This window comes from Dermacentor silvarum, chromosome 3 (genome assembly GCF_013339745.2).
Source record: "Dermacentor silvarum isolate Dsil-2018 chromosome 3, BIME_Dsil_1.4, whole genome shotgun sequence".
Taxonomy (NCBI): Eukaryota; Metazoa; Arthropoda; class Arachnida; order Ixodida; family Ixodidae; genus Dermacentor; species Dermacentor silvarum.
In genome coordinates, this window is record NC_051156.1 from 104,589,975 (window position 1) to 104,610,153 (window position 20,179).

Consider the following 20,179-nt stretch of genomic DNA (forward strand, 5'->3'; position numbering starts at 1 on the left):
AAAATGTACTGCGTAAACCTGAATGTAATACAAGAGGCAGTACGAGGGTAATGGGAAGAAAAAAGAAAGTTTTTGCTACTCTGCTGTGCGCAGCACATCTCACAAACACCAATTTTCTCTAAGCTCATTGCCCTTTCCTCATTCACAGACAGAGCTTGTGTACATTTGTGTTGCTACCTTTAAGGCGGGACATGGGGCTTAGATAGTAAGATAGAGTAGTTTTTAACTTCAGCTCTTCGTAGCCACTGAATGAATTGTAAAGATGGATACAAAAGAAAGGTGAAGCTGAAGCAACAAATCCTTCAGAAGCGAGAATTGTCTACAAGAAACAAAACTTTCATTTACCTCTCATACCTTATCTGTTCACATTGTTCCTTTCCAGTGTGCATGTCAGAATTCTGTCTTTTCTCATCTGTGTCTGTACCTGCCACTAGTACATTGTATAGTAATCTCATTCATGCATTGTTTCTTTTTCTGATCTTAAGGGCAACGTGGTGCTATGGAAGCCTTCAGACGCGGCCATCCTCTCAAACTACTTCATCTTCAAGATCTTTGAGGAGGCTGGCTTTCCACCTGGAATCATCAACTTCCTGCCCTCTGAGGGGCGTGCCTTCGGAGATGTCACGTCAGCATCGCCGCACCTTGCCTGTGTGAACTTCACAGGCAGTGTCGCGTAAGAACTTTGGTGTGAATTATAGCTAAGAGTCGGGAAACAGGCCAGTTGTGTTTGCTCATTTGTTCGTCACATTTTGCTTAAGGTATGATCCGATGACCTATGTTCAAGCAGGCCTGGGATCAAACGAACATTCTTGTTGTTTAAAGCCCAACACTCCTGAAGGATTAATTAAGGAAAATACTAAGTCGAGCTAGATTGAAAGATGAGGCGTCTGTGACAATGAATTCGCTATTCATGGCGAGAACAGAGCTTTTGTAGGTGTAAAAAATGACAAAGATGGAAAATGGGAGTCGGCTCTGGCCGATTCACGGCAAGTGGCAGAGAGGGAGGTCACTAGGGAAGTACGATAACTCATCCGTATTGGTGCGAGTGATTCAAACTGAGGAGCAGCAGCGGGACCTTCGGTGGGCCAGAAAGTCATATATTGGCACACTGAAAATGATGATAGACTTCTAGATGAATAATTGGTTCCTATAACTCGGTAATGACTAAGCCATGGCAAACTTGTGCAAGCGAAGAGATAAGCTTGTCTGCTGACGTACATCTCATCCACCATACCTGATCAAAACACAGTGCCTGCAATGTTGGCACTCATGCACCGTTGTGTGCTGTCTGTAAGAGTTGAGGGTTTGTGAAGCAAATGTGCAAAAGTATACTGCACCTGTGTGCATGTACAGCAGATTGCAAGTTTCACACATTTTTGATTTGTGGACAAGCCTTTCAGTGTTGGTACAGGATTCGTTCAGGTAGCACTGGAGTACGCTCCACAGAATTGTGCTGGTAGCATGCTCTCGTCGCAGTCACGAGTGTTCACCTTACACAAACGTGTTGGTCTATCTGGTAATGCTTTGTGGCTAGCCAGCTACATTCAAAAATGCCTTGCACAACATTAATTCCCACAGTGTGTGAAAGCTGCATAATATTTTTTCCTTTGTATTTTCATTTGCAAAAGGCTTTTTCTTCCGCACATTTTAGGAAAAGCAGGGACTGCCGCAAAATGAAAATAGCTATGTCTTGATAGCACAGTTTTTGCATTCTGTTTTCATCAGATGTGTATGTGCATATGTTGCAAGCATGTTGCTCTCTTTCTCGATTTTATGCTTACAGGACATTCCGAACGATATGGAAACAGGTGTCCCAGAACTTGGACATCTACACAAACTTTCCAAGGCTAGTAGGAGGTGAGTTTGTGTCCTTGCATTTTAATTAACCCCATCAATGTTTACTCTATAACTATGAGCTAGAATCTGAAATATCGGATTCGGCAGAAAATGACTTATTCCACAAGTGGCTAAGAAAGGTGTGTCACATTCCCGGATGATAATTTTGGGGGATATGTGTCTTAAATGTCATGACGGGTGACCAGCGCCGGACACATCGGTGTGTTCGAGTGATGGCATTCTTGGCTCATGGCGAAGCACGCTGTCTTATCGCAGAGCCAGGATCGCTGTTTTCCGCCAACGCATTCGGTGCTGCGAAACTGAAAGTATTTTCGAAAGGTGATTGAGAATACAGCCGAAGTTTGTCAATGCATCACTGCGCACCTGCGACCTTGCCCTGCTGTCGCTACAGTTATACGAAAGTACTATCAATGCATGCAGTGAATCTTCATCCCCTGTCAACATAACGGACGTCGACCGAGCTGTGATAGTGGAATGACCGATGCAGGTAGTTGCGCAAGCTGTGGGAGGGAGCTGATCGCGGTTGAGAATTTCGATCCCGATTGGGCTCCATTTCTTTCGAAAATGGCTGCGTGACACTGGTATTATGCGCCGCTCGTTTGTTTGGATACTCGTGCTATGTGACCTGAATCGTCGCATGCTGCATGCCAGTAAATGCTGGAGCATGCAGCAACGCACGTTAGATTGGACGCCAGATCCTACCTTGTGTTCAGTACTTAAAAAGCTTTTAGTGTTGCTGTCTGTAGTAGCGGATGCGTACTTTGGCACCGAAGTGCATTCTTGATGCGCGGTTGCCATTTTCCAAAGCATATTCGACAGCTTCGAGCTTAAGTCCGATGGTATAGCTTGCATATCGCTCCATTGCGGCACGCGATAAATGCAGGCAGTCCAATCACTATACACACATGCGAACATCACGTGGAGGCATCCAAACAAAACACGGAGGCATCAAGTAAGTAAACCTATACATGGAGGAATACTGGTTTTCTGCAGGCAACGCTAGGTAGCACTAGGAAACATTTGAAAGTGGCCTTCGAGATTGGCAGCGTGTGATATCTCGAAGGCCATGCCACTCACAGCAAAGCTTTTGTGGTGCTTGATAGATGGCACTCGCTGTTCAACTGAGCAGATGACTTTTATGGTGGCAAGTTCAAAGTGCGATCATTATGCAAGAAAAAAAAAAAACTAACTTTGATTCAAAAAATGGGGTGGTGCATTGAATACACGAGTGCATTCAGTATGCGAGTAAATACGGTATTACTTCCTTTTGCTACGCAGTGGAACATGTTGAGAGGCAAAGGCTGCACCATCTTTGTTAAATGAAGCAGGAGCCTCGATGCGTTGACTAAATGCGCCAAGTGTGATGAGGCACCGTCAATAGGGGGAGCTTTAGAAATTGCGTCTTTGAGTACCCAGAGCCCCGACCTTGCTTGCATTCTTTTGTGTACCTTATCGCATTCTCTTGTATGCCCAGCTTTTTGTGCCCCCAACTTTTGATGTGCCAAAGCCTAAAACCTCTAGTCTCAACTAAACCATGCAGGCTCGCAATGTCTTCTTTCACCCACTGTGGTAGCTTATCGGCTATGGCGTTTTGCTGCTAAGCTAGAGGTCACCGGTTCGGTCCCGGCAGCAGTTCCCGCATTTCAATGTGGGCGCAATGCAAGTATGCTTGTGTACTGCGCTTTGGGTACAAGTTACAAAACCCCAGGTGGTCAAAATAAGTTCCGAGTTCCCCACTACGGAGTGCCTGATAATCGGATTGTGGTTTTGGCACGTAAGATCCCAGAATTTAATCTTAATTGTTTACTTTCAAGCTATCTGGGCGCCAAACGGGAAAGTACCCTAGTTTGACGGCCACTTCCATTGCCACTTTCTGATTTTCTTGTGCATATGCCTTTAGTGTCATTGACGACTGGCTTCTTTCAGCTTAACTTATAGTCCCCTGCTTTCGCTCAATTCCCCCGTGCATTTGACTCTTGCCTTGTTTCAACGACAGTGGTTCTTGCCTAGGAGTTGTCGAGACTGTGCACTCTTTTTCTTGCATGCATCACAGTCTGTGCCTACGGTGTCGTTTCAGAGTGTGGTGGCAAGAACTTCCACTTCGTGCACCCTTCGGCCGACCTCCCCACCGTGGTGGCGCAGACGACACGGTCTGGCTTCGAGTACAGCGGCCAGAAGTGCTCTGCTGTGGAGAGGTTATACGTCCCCAGCAGCCTGTGGCCCAAGGCAAGTTGCAGCTTGGCAGCATGTGTGGACTAGTTTGATTTGCAGGACACCGGCACTTATTAAGAACTGGGGAACACAGATAGGTGCTTGTGTACTGTTGCTTTGCATTTTACTCTTGAATGTCACTGATTCAAAGTCTGTTGACCCACAAAAGTTATTTACAATCGATTGTATTTTTAAATGGTTAAAATGAAGATTTCTTTGTGGCATCTGATAGATTTAACTCTTTCCCTACCATGGGGAAAATAGGTGTTTTTTGTAGGCTATGGCAGATTTTTTTTTTCTGAAGGAACTACTGTACTTAATATTTAATTTAATACATAAACAGCAAGCAGAATGAATGTACTTTTCACGCATAAAAGTTTTATCAACGTTTGTCATAAAAAGGTATAAATTGCAAGAATCAAGAATGTGGGATAAAATTAAGCAAAGTTTGTAGAGACACGCTTGTACTACTAAGAAAAAAAATGTAACGAGAATTATGAGATGTACAAAATGTATTGCCGTCTGATAAGCACTATCTCCGAAAAGATAGTGCCCATTTTTCTTAGAAAAGGTATTCCGCTACAAAAATTTAACTGCAAGCACTACAGTTGGGTGTGCCGGGCTGCGGTCGCCGATGTTCCAGGCTGGTTTGCGTCGTCGTTGCTTTCAGACTCAGTCCGACGAAAAGTCAGCGTCCTCCGACTCGCTGCTATTCGATGGATCGATAAGATCAGCCACAGAGGCAGCGGAATCGCAATATCTGCGATCTCTCGAAGCATGCGCGCCGCTTTTTGAGCCGAACATTTTTGCATTCTGCTTTGACGATTGCAAAACTTCGGAGCGCTTTCAAAAATCACCGCCTCACAGGAAAAAAGCGAACTGCTTAGAGAACAAAAAATAGTTTCCCCTCCTTCACGTCCTATGGTGCCGTGTGTCTGTGAGCGGCGCGGAAGGTCTCGAAAGCGGCATTTCAAACCATCGATAGTGGGCGGCCATTTTTGCTTTCTACTTTGACAATCGCGAAACTTTGGAGCATGTTCAAAAATCACTGCCTTGCGGGAAAAAGCGAACTGCTTAGAAAACTAAAATATAGTTCTCCTCCTTAGTGTGCGATAGCGCAATATGTCCGTGAGTGGCACGGAAGGTCTCGAAAGCGGCGTTTCAAAGTATCGATAGCGGGCTAATGATGCCCAATGGGCGCAGTACGGAAAGACTTAAATGCTGTGGTTCATAGCGGTGGTGGCAGTTGGACTGTGGATAGGAGGCTCTTGGCGCTAAGGAGTGGTAGGAGGTTTGTGCCGAGAGGAGGCAGGCTTGAGAAGAGCTAGTAACGCGTCCCATTTGGTAGTTATTGCTGCAAGCTATGACGACATAGAGTAAGTGGAAGGTGCAGTATGGTACTGATTGGTTGGCGCAAGTGATGTCATCACGCTTTCATGGCAGAGGGGAAAGGAAAGCTTTGCTTACACCGATTTCTGCAGGGTTTGAGAGCTGCATTATATTTTCGAAATTGCAAAATTTTATGCTTTCGCAAAGTTCTGCTAAGACTGGAAGGCGTACTTACATGGTTAAACTAGTTCCAGGATTGTTGGAGTAAGCAGATTGTACCTTCGCAGCTCAAGGAGCAATTGGTGGAGGCCCAGAAGAGCCTGAAATTGGGCTCTCCGCTGGAATTTGACACCTTCACGTCGGCAGTCATCGACAGGGCAGCCTTTTCCAAGATCAGTGGCTACCTACAACATGCCAAGAACAGCCCCAACCTCAAGGTGCTCGCTGGTGGTGGTGCCGATGATAGGTTCGTAGCTGCCTTCCCTTCTTTCTTACTTTTTACTTAGACGCATTTTAGGGGTGCATTAGGGCATGCATTAATTCGAGCATGGGTTTCTTTAACATGAACATCAGTTGTTATGTCTAGTCGGTTTTCCTCGTAACAGACTTGCAGATTTGCCTTGTAATGTATAATCTCCATGGTGGCAATGACATTGTGCTGTTGAGCACAAGGTCGTGGTTTTGATTCTCGGCCGCCGCTGCCACATTCCGATGGGGACAGAATGCGAAAATGCTTGTGCTGGTGTCGTGGGGGTGCGGGGGCAAACATGAACATTTAAAGACGCCTAACACGTCATTTGAGCGGTGGGAGGTACAGCTGACCGGCGATACCCTGGCGGGACAAGAAGCTCTCGTCCAGCGAGTACGTCGAGCAGCCATGGCCAGTGGAGTCCTGCAATGAGGACACCACCCACTCGTCCTCAAGATCAACGACCTCGATGGTCTAAATAAATGTTTTCTCTCTCTTGTGTACCATGCCTTGGTTGCACAGTAAAGAACCCCAGGAGGTTGAAAATAATCCGAAGCTTTCCTTTGCAGTGTCCCTCATAATACACAATATAGTTTAGGGGAATTTAAACTCTATAATGAAACTTCTTTCTGCAGATATAATAAATTAAATGCAGGTAACTTAGAAGCGTACATAAGGTCGGTTAATTGAAGGTTCTTGATGAGATATTCTTGAATGGCTCCATTTGAGACCCTTTTCATTTTTGAAGCCAACATTAGCTGGAAAAAGAGAGAGCAACACAGAGAGGTGAACCGGAAGTACAGTAGTTCTGGTTGGCTGCTGTGCTGGAGAGGGGTAGGTGAAGTACCATGTTTATTCGAATAGATGTGCAACCCGGAATAGTCTCAATGGATTGCATTGCTTAAACAGGTGCAACTAGGCCGTAGCGCTAGGATGCGACAAACAAATTTTTTGAAGCGAAGCTTTCTATGTCTCACTGATTCTTCCGTGAGAGCCGAAAACGCACTGCAGGAAAGCCAACTTACGCAATCGTAGAGCACTACAGTTTACATTCGCAGTTGTGTACCGATCAGAACAATGGGAACTGCAATGCCATTCTACCCAGATGAACTGTATACAGCTGCATCACATTATATGCGTGTCACGCAATGCATTCGCGGCTGTCACCATGAGTAGGCCATGGGTGCAGCAGCGCACAGCAGGAGAGGCTGCCATTCCCGAAACTAAGCGCGAGCGTGGTTGTGCCCATGAGGCCGATCCCATGTGTCGGCAACAGCATGCAGTTCGTGAAAGTGTGAGTATGTGCATGTAATCAATGGCTACGTGATCATAAGACATAAAGGCTATGTAACTTAACGAAATGTGTCTTCATTCAACTTCAACGTTCAGAAAATACAATCTTAAACAAGCAATCAAATCACATATGCATCGCATCGGGTCGCTCAGCATTTCTTGGGTTTGTTGCGTGGTCGTTGGCTTTGTACATTGACTTTGATTCAGTTTGCATGGGAGAAAACTTCGGGTTCGACCATCTTTCTTTACGAAAGGGGCTCTGATTTTTTTATTCGCATCTGTGGTCCTTAAACTTATGCTCGCAGCTGTTCGTAGTTCTAATCGGTGAAATATGTACTCATGAGTTAAAGACGCCTTTAAATATAGTTTCAGGGAGAGTGGGTGCACTTCTGGCAGTTTGTCACCTTTCCCACTTGAGGGCTACGCAGTATATAGTTGGTGCATATTGACTGGTTCGGCCACCATGACGTTACACACGGACAGCAGTGGTCTTCTTGCCTTCTTTCTGTTGTCCTTGTGTAACTGCATGCTCGTAGAACAACTCGAGGGCTAAACCTACACATCTTTTAACAGGGGTAGCCTGTAGGGGTAGCCTGTAGGGGTAGCCTGTAGGGGTAGCCTGTAGGGGTAGCCTGTAAGGGGTAGCCTGTAACGGGTAGTGTTGTTCAAATATCTTTAGCATATTAAAGGTCTGAACACTGCCTACATGTGTAATTGATATTCTTCTTACACATATGTTCCTTTCAGGCATATAATAAAAAGAAATAGGCAGCGGCGAGTGACAAACAACCCTGGTGATTATCTAAATGGCTGCTCTATTTATCACCTACTGAGATATAAAAAAGAGGTGTGCTCATATCAAATTCTAAATTCCAAAGCAACTTCGAGTAATGAAAATCAAGTGCAAATCGAATTGAATATTTTTTAATATAAAATACTACTATTGGATTTGCAAAAATAGAATTTTTTTTTTCACGAACCAGAGGTGTGAAAAAAAAAAAGGAAAGCAACTTTAATTATTGCACAGCAAGTAACTAACAGAAAAATCATGCTTTGTAGTGAACAAAATTCTCCAGTACAATGCCTTTGCTTGGCTGTATTCTAACTGCAGTTGTTTAATGTTGTAATAAAAGAAGAATAGCTGCTCGACATGTTTGGGGATCGGTGGCACCCTCCTGCATGCATGTCCTTCAGACACCAAAAAGCGCTGGTCACTGGACACACTAGCATATGGTAACGGCAAGTATCTCTTTGGAAGCTAAGCCAAAAGTTGGCGCTATACTTGCACCACCACTCAAATGGATCTTATTTTTGCCCATAATTTCATCATGCACATATCTTTCAACCTGTGCTTGTGGCAGTGAAAATCGCTGCCACAAGCTAGTGGAAGTTGCTGCTGGTTGATGAGCTTCTCAGTCTTCCCACAGTGCTGACTTAGAAGGAGCGTCTTCTGAAGCTTTTGTTGTTGAGGGCATATCTGGGTTCCTTGGTGCTGAACTTTTCCTTGCTTCTTCTAAGGCCAGGTTTTTAATGCAGTTTGCCATTGAAGCATCCTCGTGGTACTCAACTACTTAGAATGAGGGTCTAATAAACATTGCTAAGCTTGCTACTTGGTCAAATTTGTTGTCTGGAAACATTGTTTTTAGGCCCTTAGCCAGATTAGTAGCAAACCCAAAGGTTACCACCTGACGGCTGGTATGATCCAGATTCATTAAGAGGCAGCACAGTGTGGGTACTTAAGCAGGTAGTGTTGGGTAGCCATAAGCACCAGCAGGGACCCCGTGACAGTGCCCCTTCTTACTTTTGATATGCTTCACTGCACGCCAACTATGCTTCATTGCAATGCATTTTGTATGCTTCGCTGCATAACACATCTGTACTGCAGTGAAGTGGAATATGAAAGAACTGACAACAGCACTTTCGAGGGTTCGAATAGTGTGTGTCTTTTGAATCGAATACTAACCGATTTGAATAGAATAGTCGATGTTTCAAATATTCGCACACCACTAGTTGTCAACGGCAGCGACAATGTAATTTTTTTTCTTTACTGTATTTACTATAATAATGAAATATCACTATACAGTCGAATTTCTCTACAACAAAATGACCTGTATAATGAAGGATTAATTACGTCTAGACCGAATTCATATATCGTATATCTATTGTGAACGCCTCTATAGACAACTACAACGAAGGACTTTAGGCGTTCCCCGGTGGCTGATTTGTTACTTTGCAATCAACGCCATGTCATACAGCATACGAGGCAGCGTTAAAGCCACACTTGACGATTTTGCAGTTGTCATATAGCAAGTGTTATAGCCCTGTTGCTCTGCTCTAGCAATCGCTCAACTCATATTGTTTGTTGTACCAGACCAGCGGGTGTGACATCAGATGAATAAGTCACAGTTGATGACGACTTGATAATGTAAGCGTAACTGATCACTGACGGCGTCATCAAAGCCATCTAGGGCAATGTCAACGAAGGCACCATTGAAGAGCTGTGAAACGACCCAGAAATTCTGACCACGAGGGATTTGATAGCATCATTCAATGATCTCCATCCTTACCTTTGTTCCCTTCTCTGTTTCGTCGCAAAGCATGCCGTGAACCTGTGTGCCAATAAGTTCAGCTGCAGTCACATATTCCATTACACAAAGTGTGCACAAAAAATGTTGGACTTATTTTACCAAGTCCTCCTTGAATTCATGATAAATGAACGTTTTCTCTTGTTGAACGTGCTTAGCCTGCTCTAATGGTGCACAATCTTTATCAAGTGGCCTGTATAACAAACAATTTGGAAGCTCCGGCGTCTGACTGTACTTACTATAATTCAGTCAAACCTCGATATAACGAACCTCGATTTAATGAAATTTGCGATGTAACAAACTATTTTTATTTCCCAATCTTAGTTCCAATGAATTAATTAAATTTGTGATGTACTTGCAGCGAAAAACTTCATTATATCACAAATTTCATTATATCGAAGTTCGACTATATAATATTGAAACCTTCTTGCTGCAAAGCTTTGCAGCGCAGTACCTCTGTAGCAGCTATGGCACCCTGCGACTGCGCGAGTTCAAAGGTTCATATCCCAGCTCCTGCAGCCACACTTCAGTGGGAGTGTAATGCAACTGTGTTCTAGTTCTGAGATTCCAGTTTGCGTTATTTAAGCTAAAATTTTATCTGTGATGCATATGTGGCCTCAGGATGTATGGGCCCCATCAATTGATCTGCATGATTCACGCATAATTCATCTCCTCCACCTCCCGCATTGCGGCCCTCGATTCTTCGGTGCGAAAGTGTGCCATTGCATCATGGTCAGAAATGATCGATTGATATGTGGATGGGGTTTAACAGCCCACGGCAACACTGAAGCTATGAGAGACATTGTAGTGGAGGCCTCCCAAATAATTCTGGCCATCCGGGGTTGTTTAACATGTACCTAAATCTAAACACACAAGCATTTTTGCATGTTGCCCCCTGTCAAAACAGAGTTGTGGGTTCAATTTCCGGCCACCACAACCTTGAACTCGGCAGCAGAATGTCATAGGCACTGAGACACCACAGCACGTGCAAGCAGGGATGCCAACAATAATTTCTAGTGGTGCTTAACAGGAAAATCTGTTCTTTTCGTGGACAGAACAATTTTGGTGTTTTTCAACTCCTTTAGGCTTGTTTTTCAGTGGCAAAACAACAATTTATTCATCATTGATTAGTGATTGAAATTGATATTATTCACTGAAAAAAATGATTATTCATCAGCCCTTCGCCGTGCCTCTTGGGCTCAAGAAAGGTCAGCCCTTACTGAGATCTCGCAATACTTGCCGATGTACTCTAGATGTTACAACCATGCTGTTTGCCTGTGCCCCGTTTAAAGTGTCTCTCACCAGACTGTTTTGAAATGTTGTTTTACTCTGGAAGTTGCAAAGCACTGTCCAGAGATAGTTCTGCCTAGAAAGTATTTTGGAAGGCTTAGTGCGTTTATAAAATTAGGCTCAAGAGCTTAAATTTAGTGTAGGGTCAAATATAGGGCCAGAACAAAGGATGTGTTACATCGTGTGGGGTATTTCCGACGGCATCGAAGGTAGTTTTAAAGAAATCTTTCGGTAGAGCTGGTACCAGATGGTGCTGTGCACAGCATATGAAGTGTGCTACATGTTTCTCCTGCTTTTTACAGCCAGGGCTTCTTTGTGCAACCGACTATCCTGGAGACCTCCGACCCCGAGGACAGGATCATGAAGGAGGAGATCTTTGGGCCAGTCTACACAGCCTACGTCTACCCAGACAACGAGGTCGACAGGTGTCTCACCATGGCGCGGGACACTGCCCCCTTTGGCCTCACAGCATCTGTCTTTGCCAGGGACGAGTGAGTGATGCTGCTATCGTTTGTTTTGCGCTTTACGGTGATAGCTCTTTATGGGCTCACTCCCCTTGTCGTTTTGATGTCTGTTGGTGTCGCCACTGCCCATCACTGGAGCCCCAGAGTGCTTTTGCAGACTTTTATAAAGAAAAGATTTATGAAGAACCAACCTCGTTTCTATCCAAGAATGCTTTTAGCATGCTTTGGGAGGAGGTTGTTAATAGTACTATGTTTCACTATGCGTTGTGGGTGGCACTTCCCTTACCATTGTGCCTTACCTGTACGTGGAAGCCAACGAGTACTTCGAGCGTCATTTCTTTATTAAGGACCATGTGCAGCGTTTGCGACTAGAGGCGCAGCAACTAGTTGGTGCTGAATAGTAAGCTGCCATGAGAGAAGAATGTGAGAACACTTCTGTTACCACGGTGCCGTGCAGTACCACATGGTACCATCGATACCACCGCACGGTGATGCCACACTACTTTGCGGATTTTATCGTTGTTAGACTGTGCTGTAAGGGATCAGCCCACAAAAATGGTTAGACAGTCGCAAGAAAATGCAGTTACGTAATTTCCTAACAATGCTAATTGCAATAAAAAGTCGCAGCACCCAACAAGTAATCGAACTCTGGAGCTAGACTGGCAGTTGAAGATCCAACCTCTCAGTTATTCCGCTGATGCTGCAGCAAACAATACTGCTCTTAGAGAACACTGTGCCTGTCCCCTTGAACTCGCATTAAAATGATTAGCTGATGCCATGCCCTGCAGCTTATCCATAAACAAGTGCTGAGGTGAAAAAATATAAACGAAGCCAGTGGCAAGAAGCAAATGACTTGATAGGAAAGATAAAAAGAGAAAGTATTGTCTCTGCTTCTCTACCACCGAGGTGTGCCACCTACACAAACGAAGATGACTCACACTGGAGGCATCATGGGCTAAAGTTTACTTCCTCATGACAGGAGAAAATAGTAGCAATAAACTTTATTTATCAAACGTGCAGGCGACGTCTTTACCCTAGAGGGGCAGTGTCTTCAGTCCAGGACATTATGGCCTCTGGCCATCTGCCGCGCCCTGTCCACCAGGCTCGCCTGGTTTTCAGTGTCGGAGCTGGCCAGCGATGCCTCCTTCTATGAAAAGATAAAAAATGTTTTTAAGTGACTTGCACATTTTTTTTCGCACGCTTTCTATACACGTTTGTTTCTTCTGCGAGAAATTGGTTTTATTTGTGTAACAGAAAGAATGTTCTATGTGTTAAAAGTATAGCACAGACCCTACGAAGCACTTTGGACTTCTGTCTGCATTACGCAGCAGACACCTTTCCCTGCCATACGATGCGGATTTCTTGCTCTTGGCATAACAGAAGTCATTCTTGCCACCACTGAGAACCCTGCTCCTTCGCATGGTCATGTTATGAGGCATTATTGATAGGGGTGTGCGAATAACGAATAGACTTCAAGTAGAATTTTGAATCAAGCCAAGCCAAAAAAAAAAAAACAAATGTCGTGTCGAATATCAGAAAATTTCACACGAAGCTTTATGGTTGCAAATTTTGTTCAAAAGAATGGAGTGCTGCGCATGCTCAGACGTTAATTAGCAAGAATGTTGCTAGCTATCAGTAACTTAGGTACCCAAGAATCAACATGTATAGTATGGACCACTATTAATAATTAAAGGGGCCCTGAACCACCCCTTGGGCTTAGTGAAATAACATAGTCCGTATGTAGCATACACTGCTGTGAACATCTCAGCCAAGTTTTGCTGTCGTTGATGGTGTGTGGAGCTCACAAGCGCAGCGCGAAGTCACCTTTCTCTCAAACGCTGACTTGGGATTTTACGGTATATACAAGAATAGACTATCCGAATTTTTAAAGTGAAGTTGGATGAAGCACCTCAAGAGAAGGAAACTTGAAAGGAAAATAAAGTGTTGCCAGAAATAGTAGGTGACTAGGTGAAGAAGAATAGAGTTTCAGTAAAATACCGTAAAATTCCGAGCAAGCGCTCCCCCCTTCGAGCAAGTCGAAATTACCGGCAAAGTTAGGGGGGGCGCTATCCCGGAACGGCACCAAAATTCAAGATGGCCACGACAAAATTTTCCCGCAAAAAATTAAAAAAAGAAGCCCAGTGGGAATAGCATTAAAATTTTATTGAACATGAACTTTATTAAGCCAAACATTTGTTAGTGGTGTTTATCACTCTCAACACCACCGTTACTCAAAACTACCGAAAGTACTGCAGAAACAGCTCATCGACGCTGCACCGGCGCATCGACGCTGCACCGGCGCGTCGCCGCAACCGGCGACACGAACATTGGTTATGCAGCTTCTATTCCAGGCAAAATTATGTCCGCGAGAGTAAAGTGATGCGTAATGTTCACTTTATTAAAAACCATGTCCACAGTGAAACGTTGAGCACCAATGAGAGTTCCGATACAAGTGAAGCTCAGCTGCAGTGCGTGGCTACCGACGGCGGACAGCGAACCGCGGCTCGGCCATGCTCGCATCGCAGCTGGTGGCGCCGCAAATATCAGCATGTTTTCTTCATCGTGTGAAATTATTGCGAGGAGAGGGTAAAGCGGCAACGACGGTAACAAAACATTGCTGCTTGGGAGCGTCGGCGGTTCGTACTGAAGCCCCGTCTGCTACAGATTCGAAGTGAACTGAAAAAGGCCTAGCGACGATATCGGTGGCGAGTGATTAGCAGCGGTGAAGCTGCCGGCGATGCCAGAGCGTAGCCGCGACCACTCCTCTGTCACCGAGTGGTCACGCCGCTGTGCCGCAGGGAACTCCTCTGTGCCGTGCGAGAGGCAGATCTCGCCGTCGGCCGGCGGTCCGTGAACTACAGACCGCCAGCCGCAGTTCGCCCCGATGCACTCGTGTGCCCACTGGGGCGCCCGGATACGACCATGATTCGATGAAATGGCTCATCAGGGCGCCCTGATGCAATTTGCCGAATTTGCCATCATTTTCGTGGACTGGATGCGGCAGGCCAGTGCGGAGCGCGGGGCACTGATTATCTCAGAAACGTGTTCCTGCTTTTTACATGTATTTGAATAGGCGGTGTCGGAGTTGGGCCCAAGCTAAAGCTTCCTCTTAAAGGCCAAATTTATGCTACTCTGGAACTATCCATAAGCGCAGTTGGCCCCGGTGGGGAAGTATTACTACGCCAGTTAAGAGCGCTGCACCGGTGTATCTGCGAAACATTTTATGTGCCGCTCAGAGGCGACATCTCTAATGTATATTTAATGTGACGTTCAAAGGCAGCCTAAGTCGTGAAGCTTTGCTAAGGGCCCTCTCACAAATTTCCATTCTTTCTTGTTCTCTATAGTCAGTGCATAGTGCCTCTGTTACACTCAGTGAAAGGCGCCAAGTGCCTTTTCGCTTCTTTGACGAATAATACTTTTCCATTTCAACCCCTCCCCCCTTTTCACTGCCCAGCTGCATCCCCCTGCACCTGCATCCCACTGCACCAGGGGCGGTTCACCCCTCCCCCGCCCCCTTTAGAGACACATTGAGCCCCTACGCTCGCTTTAGTTGGCGAGACGGTTTGTCAGCTTTCTGAGTGTCGTGCAACAGCTGTGAATAGAGATGTGTTGATTCAGTATGAAACCGCAACATTAATTGCGGACACCCGATTAGGCCTGACAAGCTGGACGACGTGGCCGTGACAAAAATTCGCCAGCTGACGATATAATGACAGGCCGCCAGCCATCATGAAAGCTTGTCAATAATATGTTCCTAAAGGTGGCTCCTCAGTGATCGGTCACGAGATCATGTGTACGGGTTAGATTGACGGCCGTTGAGGTTACGTTTGAGTTCGTGAGTGACCAGTCGGCAACTATAAACTATACCGTGAGTATGCATGCCAAGTTCGTCTGTGTGCTTAAGCATACTAGGCAGAAAGCTCTGAACTGTGCGAATCTGCACCCATGAACACTGAACGTGCGTAACCAATACGATCTCAGTGCCTTCTGGTCAATAGTGTAGCCTGGGAGTGGCACATTGGGCACGTACGTGCCCCCCCCTTTCTTCCCCACCGAAATTTTTGTATTAGTATGCGGCCTGCCCAGCCTTCCTCCCCACTCCCTGTCCCCGGTCAAGTGAGTGCGCACGCAGAAAAAAATTTCTGGCTATGCTGCTGCTTCTGGTGGCTAAGTGTCCTGATCATTGTTCATGCTTTCATGCTTTCCATACACGCTGCTTTTGTTCCCCCTGTCCAGGTCAGATTAATTATTTCGATCAGTCCTGTTGACCTGGTCGAACCTTGTACTGAAAGAGATAGCGCGCCATGGGAACACTGCACGCATCATGGCACCTTACCAGTCTATATGCAAAAAATCGAATATTGGAGTATTTGCGCACCCCTAGTTATTGAACCCAAGTAGTCCAAATTAGCCAGCACAAGGCTTTCCACTGCAGCGTGTCGCATAGCCAGATTGTGGCTTTAGGAACTAAAAACCCTGTAATCTTTTTTTTTTTCTTTTGTCGTATGCTGGTCAACTATCGTTCCTAAGCAGCAACTGTCTACCAAACAACCTTGGAATGTAAGAAACGAGAGTGGCCTTGCATTCTTGCTGTCAGCATATCGTCGGCTGAAGCTATGTGTAACACAATTTCGCTGCTCCGATCACCAATTGCACGTGCTAATTTTTTTGTTGCCACAGTACATTGGACAGATGCTCATATGTTTACTTGCTGTTTTTGTTTGCATTACGCAACCAGCCTAATCAGCAGTTCTTATAGTTTGTTCTTCACTTTGTGTCAGTGTTCTTGTAGTGCTTCTTAATTTAATTTGTGTGCTGAGTGCTGCTGCTTTGTATTTTGTTTGACTGCATGCAGAAATTTCCTGAAGTCAGCTTGCGAGTACCTGAAGATGACCGGGGGCAACTTTTATGTCAATGACAAGTCAACTGGGGCTGTTGTTGGGCAGCAGCCATTTGGTGGAGCACGTATCTCAGGTGCGTTTTTGTGGTGTTCAGTAGGTCAAAAAGAGCATACAACTTATTTATCTGAATTTTTTAAGCACATATGCTTAGTTCCATCAAATTTTGTGCAAAGTCTGGTTTTTCGAATATCAAAATACAGCGGAATCCCAGTAATGGAATGTAATTTCCATTCGCGGATGATGCAAACCCATACAGAAGTGCTACAGATTAACTTGAAGAAGCCCTTCTTTTAACCCGAACTGCATCACAGCAAAATCTAATGCTAAAAGCTAAAGTGCCGCACTAGGCCAGCAAACGATGCCACACGTGATCATGTGTGGCATTGTTTTCTATGGAGCTTTTATATTGATCTTCAGCATCTAGTTCAAACACTAGTAAAGCCTTAGCACTGTGGCCAACTAGCAGGTTCATTTGCAAATGGCTCTTTCGCTATTTTGCAGGTCATTGCTTTGTTCAAATTGTGGCTTGTTGGAAAGCCAAGGTAGATTCATGCAATCAGGGGTATGTGTTTCCACCTAGATGCAGCTACAAATTAAATGCATGTGGGTTCCTTGGAAAGAAAGCTTTGCAGTAGATGAAGACTCTCTCTAGTCCCGAGGCTGAACCCAAGACCACTGCCTTATCAAGCCAATAGCACTGCCAACCAAGCTAATCGGTAGACTAGCAGCCAGTTGTCTTGAAATCACTTCTGTGGTTATCTTATACCCATGTCATAAAGGGAAGATTTGATGTCATTTGCATCAAATGACATTTGCAGTTGAATGAGCTAGAGCAACTCATTTGAGTGTGTTTCAGAGCATATGCATACTCTCTCTCGACTAAGGGCACCCAGAAAATATACAGGAACAGCCAATACAATGATGTGCATGAATGAAAAAAAATTGGAATTTTTAATCTGACATTTATATTTAAAAATCGCTGAGTTACCATGCGCTTTACCTGACCAGTGCCAGGGAGTGCCTCAACACATAAATCTTGCCCGGCATGTTGGCCATATTGCTTGTTGACAGCTTGTTGGATTTGTACCTGACTCGAGTCTTGCTCAATTATGTAAACATGAATGTTTTAGATGGTTAGCATAGATCTCTCAAATGAATCCTAATTAAAATATGGAACTGTTCCTAATTAAATTAATCCTAATTAAAATATGCAACACAAGTGCTGCCACTTTGTTGTAGCCCGAGAATGTGTGTCAGTGGTGTTAACAGGGTCACGTCATACAACAAGTAACAACTACTATTGTCATATTCACACCTTCTGCAGGCACCAACGACAAGGCCGGTGGTCCTCACTACTTGCTCAGGTTCAGCTCGGCGCAGACCATTAAAGAGACCAAGGTTCCACTGACTGACATCAAGTATCCGTACATGACCAGCTCGTAACGTTTATCCCTTTGATTCAGTGCATCATCACGCCTAGACAAAGGTCATCTACGGGCACCTTCATCCGGGTGCTTGTTATTTTTATGGAACGCTTTTATACATTCAAACACCAGACCAGGTGCTTCAAACTGTTTGTTGTAGCTTGTGTGCCAAGTGTTATACCATGGTCCGTTCAACTGTCTTGGTTTTGGACATATATTTGTTGTGTTGCGAGTCATACAATACAAATTGTATGACCTTTTTACGCACAATTTCAGCTAAAAAAAGGCCTTACAAGTACCTTCCAGATATCGAATGACAGCAGAGATGCAGAGGAAAACAACAGTGCTAGTGGTGCTAGTACATCTTGTGACACTGTGTTTAACCACGATGCCCTGTCGCGCATTCCGTCTCGTGGAGAAAATAAAACTACTTTCATGAAAATGATGTCAGCTGCAAAACCTCAAGGCCAGCTGATGAGCTGGTTGTTTGAAGTAATAATTCCTTGTGCTTTTGTTGAAGTGCTCTTGCATAATTCTCGTCTATATCTCTGGTGTTGGGGTAACAACGTGTTAATAGTTGCATGGCAATGTTGGGCTAAAACTCTGAAAAAGACTGTGATTGTGCCATAAGCCAAGCATGTTGTTTCACCATGGCTCATTGTTTCATCTATATCGGCTGTTCTTGCATTAGCCGACTTCTCCAGCTCGTGTGAATCTCTTTGCATGCAGCAAAAACTTCATTCCTGAAGAAACTCTTTAGAAAACTCCAGTTACTGTGTCTGATAGCTAAGAAAACCAAGAGGTAATGAGGCAATTGGTTTGTTGGTTTCTATTCATTATTCTACAAAGTAGATGCCATGGCTCTTAGCATCACTGCCAGGACTTCGAGAAGAAAGCCACTGAAGGGAGCAAGGGTCGATGCTGGTACTTTCGATATTGGAGCTTTCATTTTACACCTTGAAGTTATTGAAAGGTACAAGGGAGGATTCATAACAGAGTTGTGTCGGTTGATTGAAATTACTAATGAAATCTGGTGAGATTGATAATGATATCAGGATGGTGCTGAAATTCCTATTTCAACTTTGTTTTCTTTTCTTATTGTTTATACATTGCTGAACCATGAACCAAAGACCTGTTTTCCTAGCTGCTGTTATGTGGAGTACATCTTGGATCAGCTTGGATGTATTGCTGGACATTGAAAAAAATGTACGAAGCAGTTGCAAGCTGTTCTTGTCTGAGAGTGACAGAGATGATTTCAATATATGTGTGCCTTTGGTGCGGTCGATAAGTTTCAGTGGTGTTCTGGGCGCTGGCGTTTTCAGGTCAACAGAAGTGCTACTATAAGAATTTTTTATTGAAGGCTGCTTCTTGTGGCAATAAATGAACTACTACATATAGAAGCTATGTTATGTCTGTGTGACTTTCTGAAATATTACGTAGAATTGCATAGCAAATCACTTGTGAACTCCTTTTTTCTAGATTTCATGTTTTAGCATACTGTTCTCACAAATATTTAAGGTAGGCAGCAAACAGGCGATGCGAGTTTAATTGTGGTTGGTATTTCACGGTAACAGTTGCAGCACACCTAGGTACACTTCTTGGTGTTGTCCGATGCATATTGCGAGTGAGCTGTTCTCTGATGTATTTGTTCTCAACAAACTATGTTTGACCACAATTTTACTTTGCCTACACACATTCGCACTCAAAACACCAATCGGTATGCTTACGGTATTGTTGCAAAACAATTACATTGACAGCATTTTTTGGCAAGACAGAATGCTGGTTATAGATAACGATCATTGCTATTATTATTGTCTGCCCTGCTGGTTGTTTAACATTACCAGTTATGGTACTCTGCTTCTCGTAATTAATTTTTGTTAGTCGTAAATGTACAAACCTATATATAGTATGCTAAAACTCGCGCTGAAACCTAAATGTTTGGTGGTTCAATGTTTCTATTAGTGTACATGATATGCTTTCTTATGTAATAAAAATACAGGCTCGGAGCACCTTTGCGCAAACTGTGTAATTGAATCTTGTGACCAGCATTTGCACAAAATCTTTAACAGCGGAGCTGTTTAAGCCGGCCACTGCGTTGCCTAGCTACCACCTCGCGGAGCGTTGCGCGCTATGCTCGGGAGAGAGGAAGAGAAAATGAGAGCGAGAGAGAGTGCGCACGTCGCGCGCTATGCTCGGGAGAGAGAGAGAGAAACAAATTGTAGCAGCAACAACAAGGCAACGCGCAGAGGTGCTGCCGACACCATCCGCGCTTCTCCGTTTCCCCGCATTAGCGCCGAACACTCGTGGTGTCCATGACTGCAGCAGGCGCCTCTAGCGGCGGCTCGGCCGAGCTCCC

General features: G+C 44.6%; 1 protein-coding gene across 1 annotated transcript in view; it reads left to right on the forward strand.

The window, feature by feature from the left end:
* Positions 1–19,832, forward strand: part of LOC119445652 (delta-1-pyrroline-5-carboxylate dehydrogenase, mitochondrial-like) — a 40,451-nt gene extending 20,619 nt beyond the window's left edge. The window contains exons 8-14 of the mRNA XM_037709927.2: positions 486–673; positions 1,784–1,857; positions 3,935–4,083; positions 5,685–5,863; positions 11,337–11,525; positions 16,354–16,472; positions 17,724–19,832. Coding sequence (XP_037565855.1) covers positions 486–673; positions 1,784–1,857; positions 3,935–4,083; positions 5,685–5,863; positions 11,337–11,525; positions 16,354–16,472; positions 17,724–17,842 — 1,017 coding nt within the window. The 3' untranslated portion in view covers positions 17,843–19,832. The remainder of the gene's footprint in view (positions 1–485; positions 674–1,783; positions 1,858–3,934; positions 4,084–5,684; positions 5,864–11,336; positions 11,526–16,353; positions 16,473–17,723) is intronic.
* Positions 19,833–20,179: the final 347 nt, after the last annotated feature.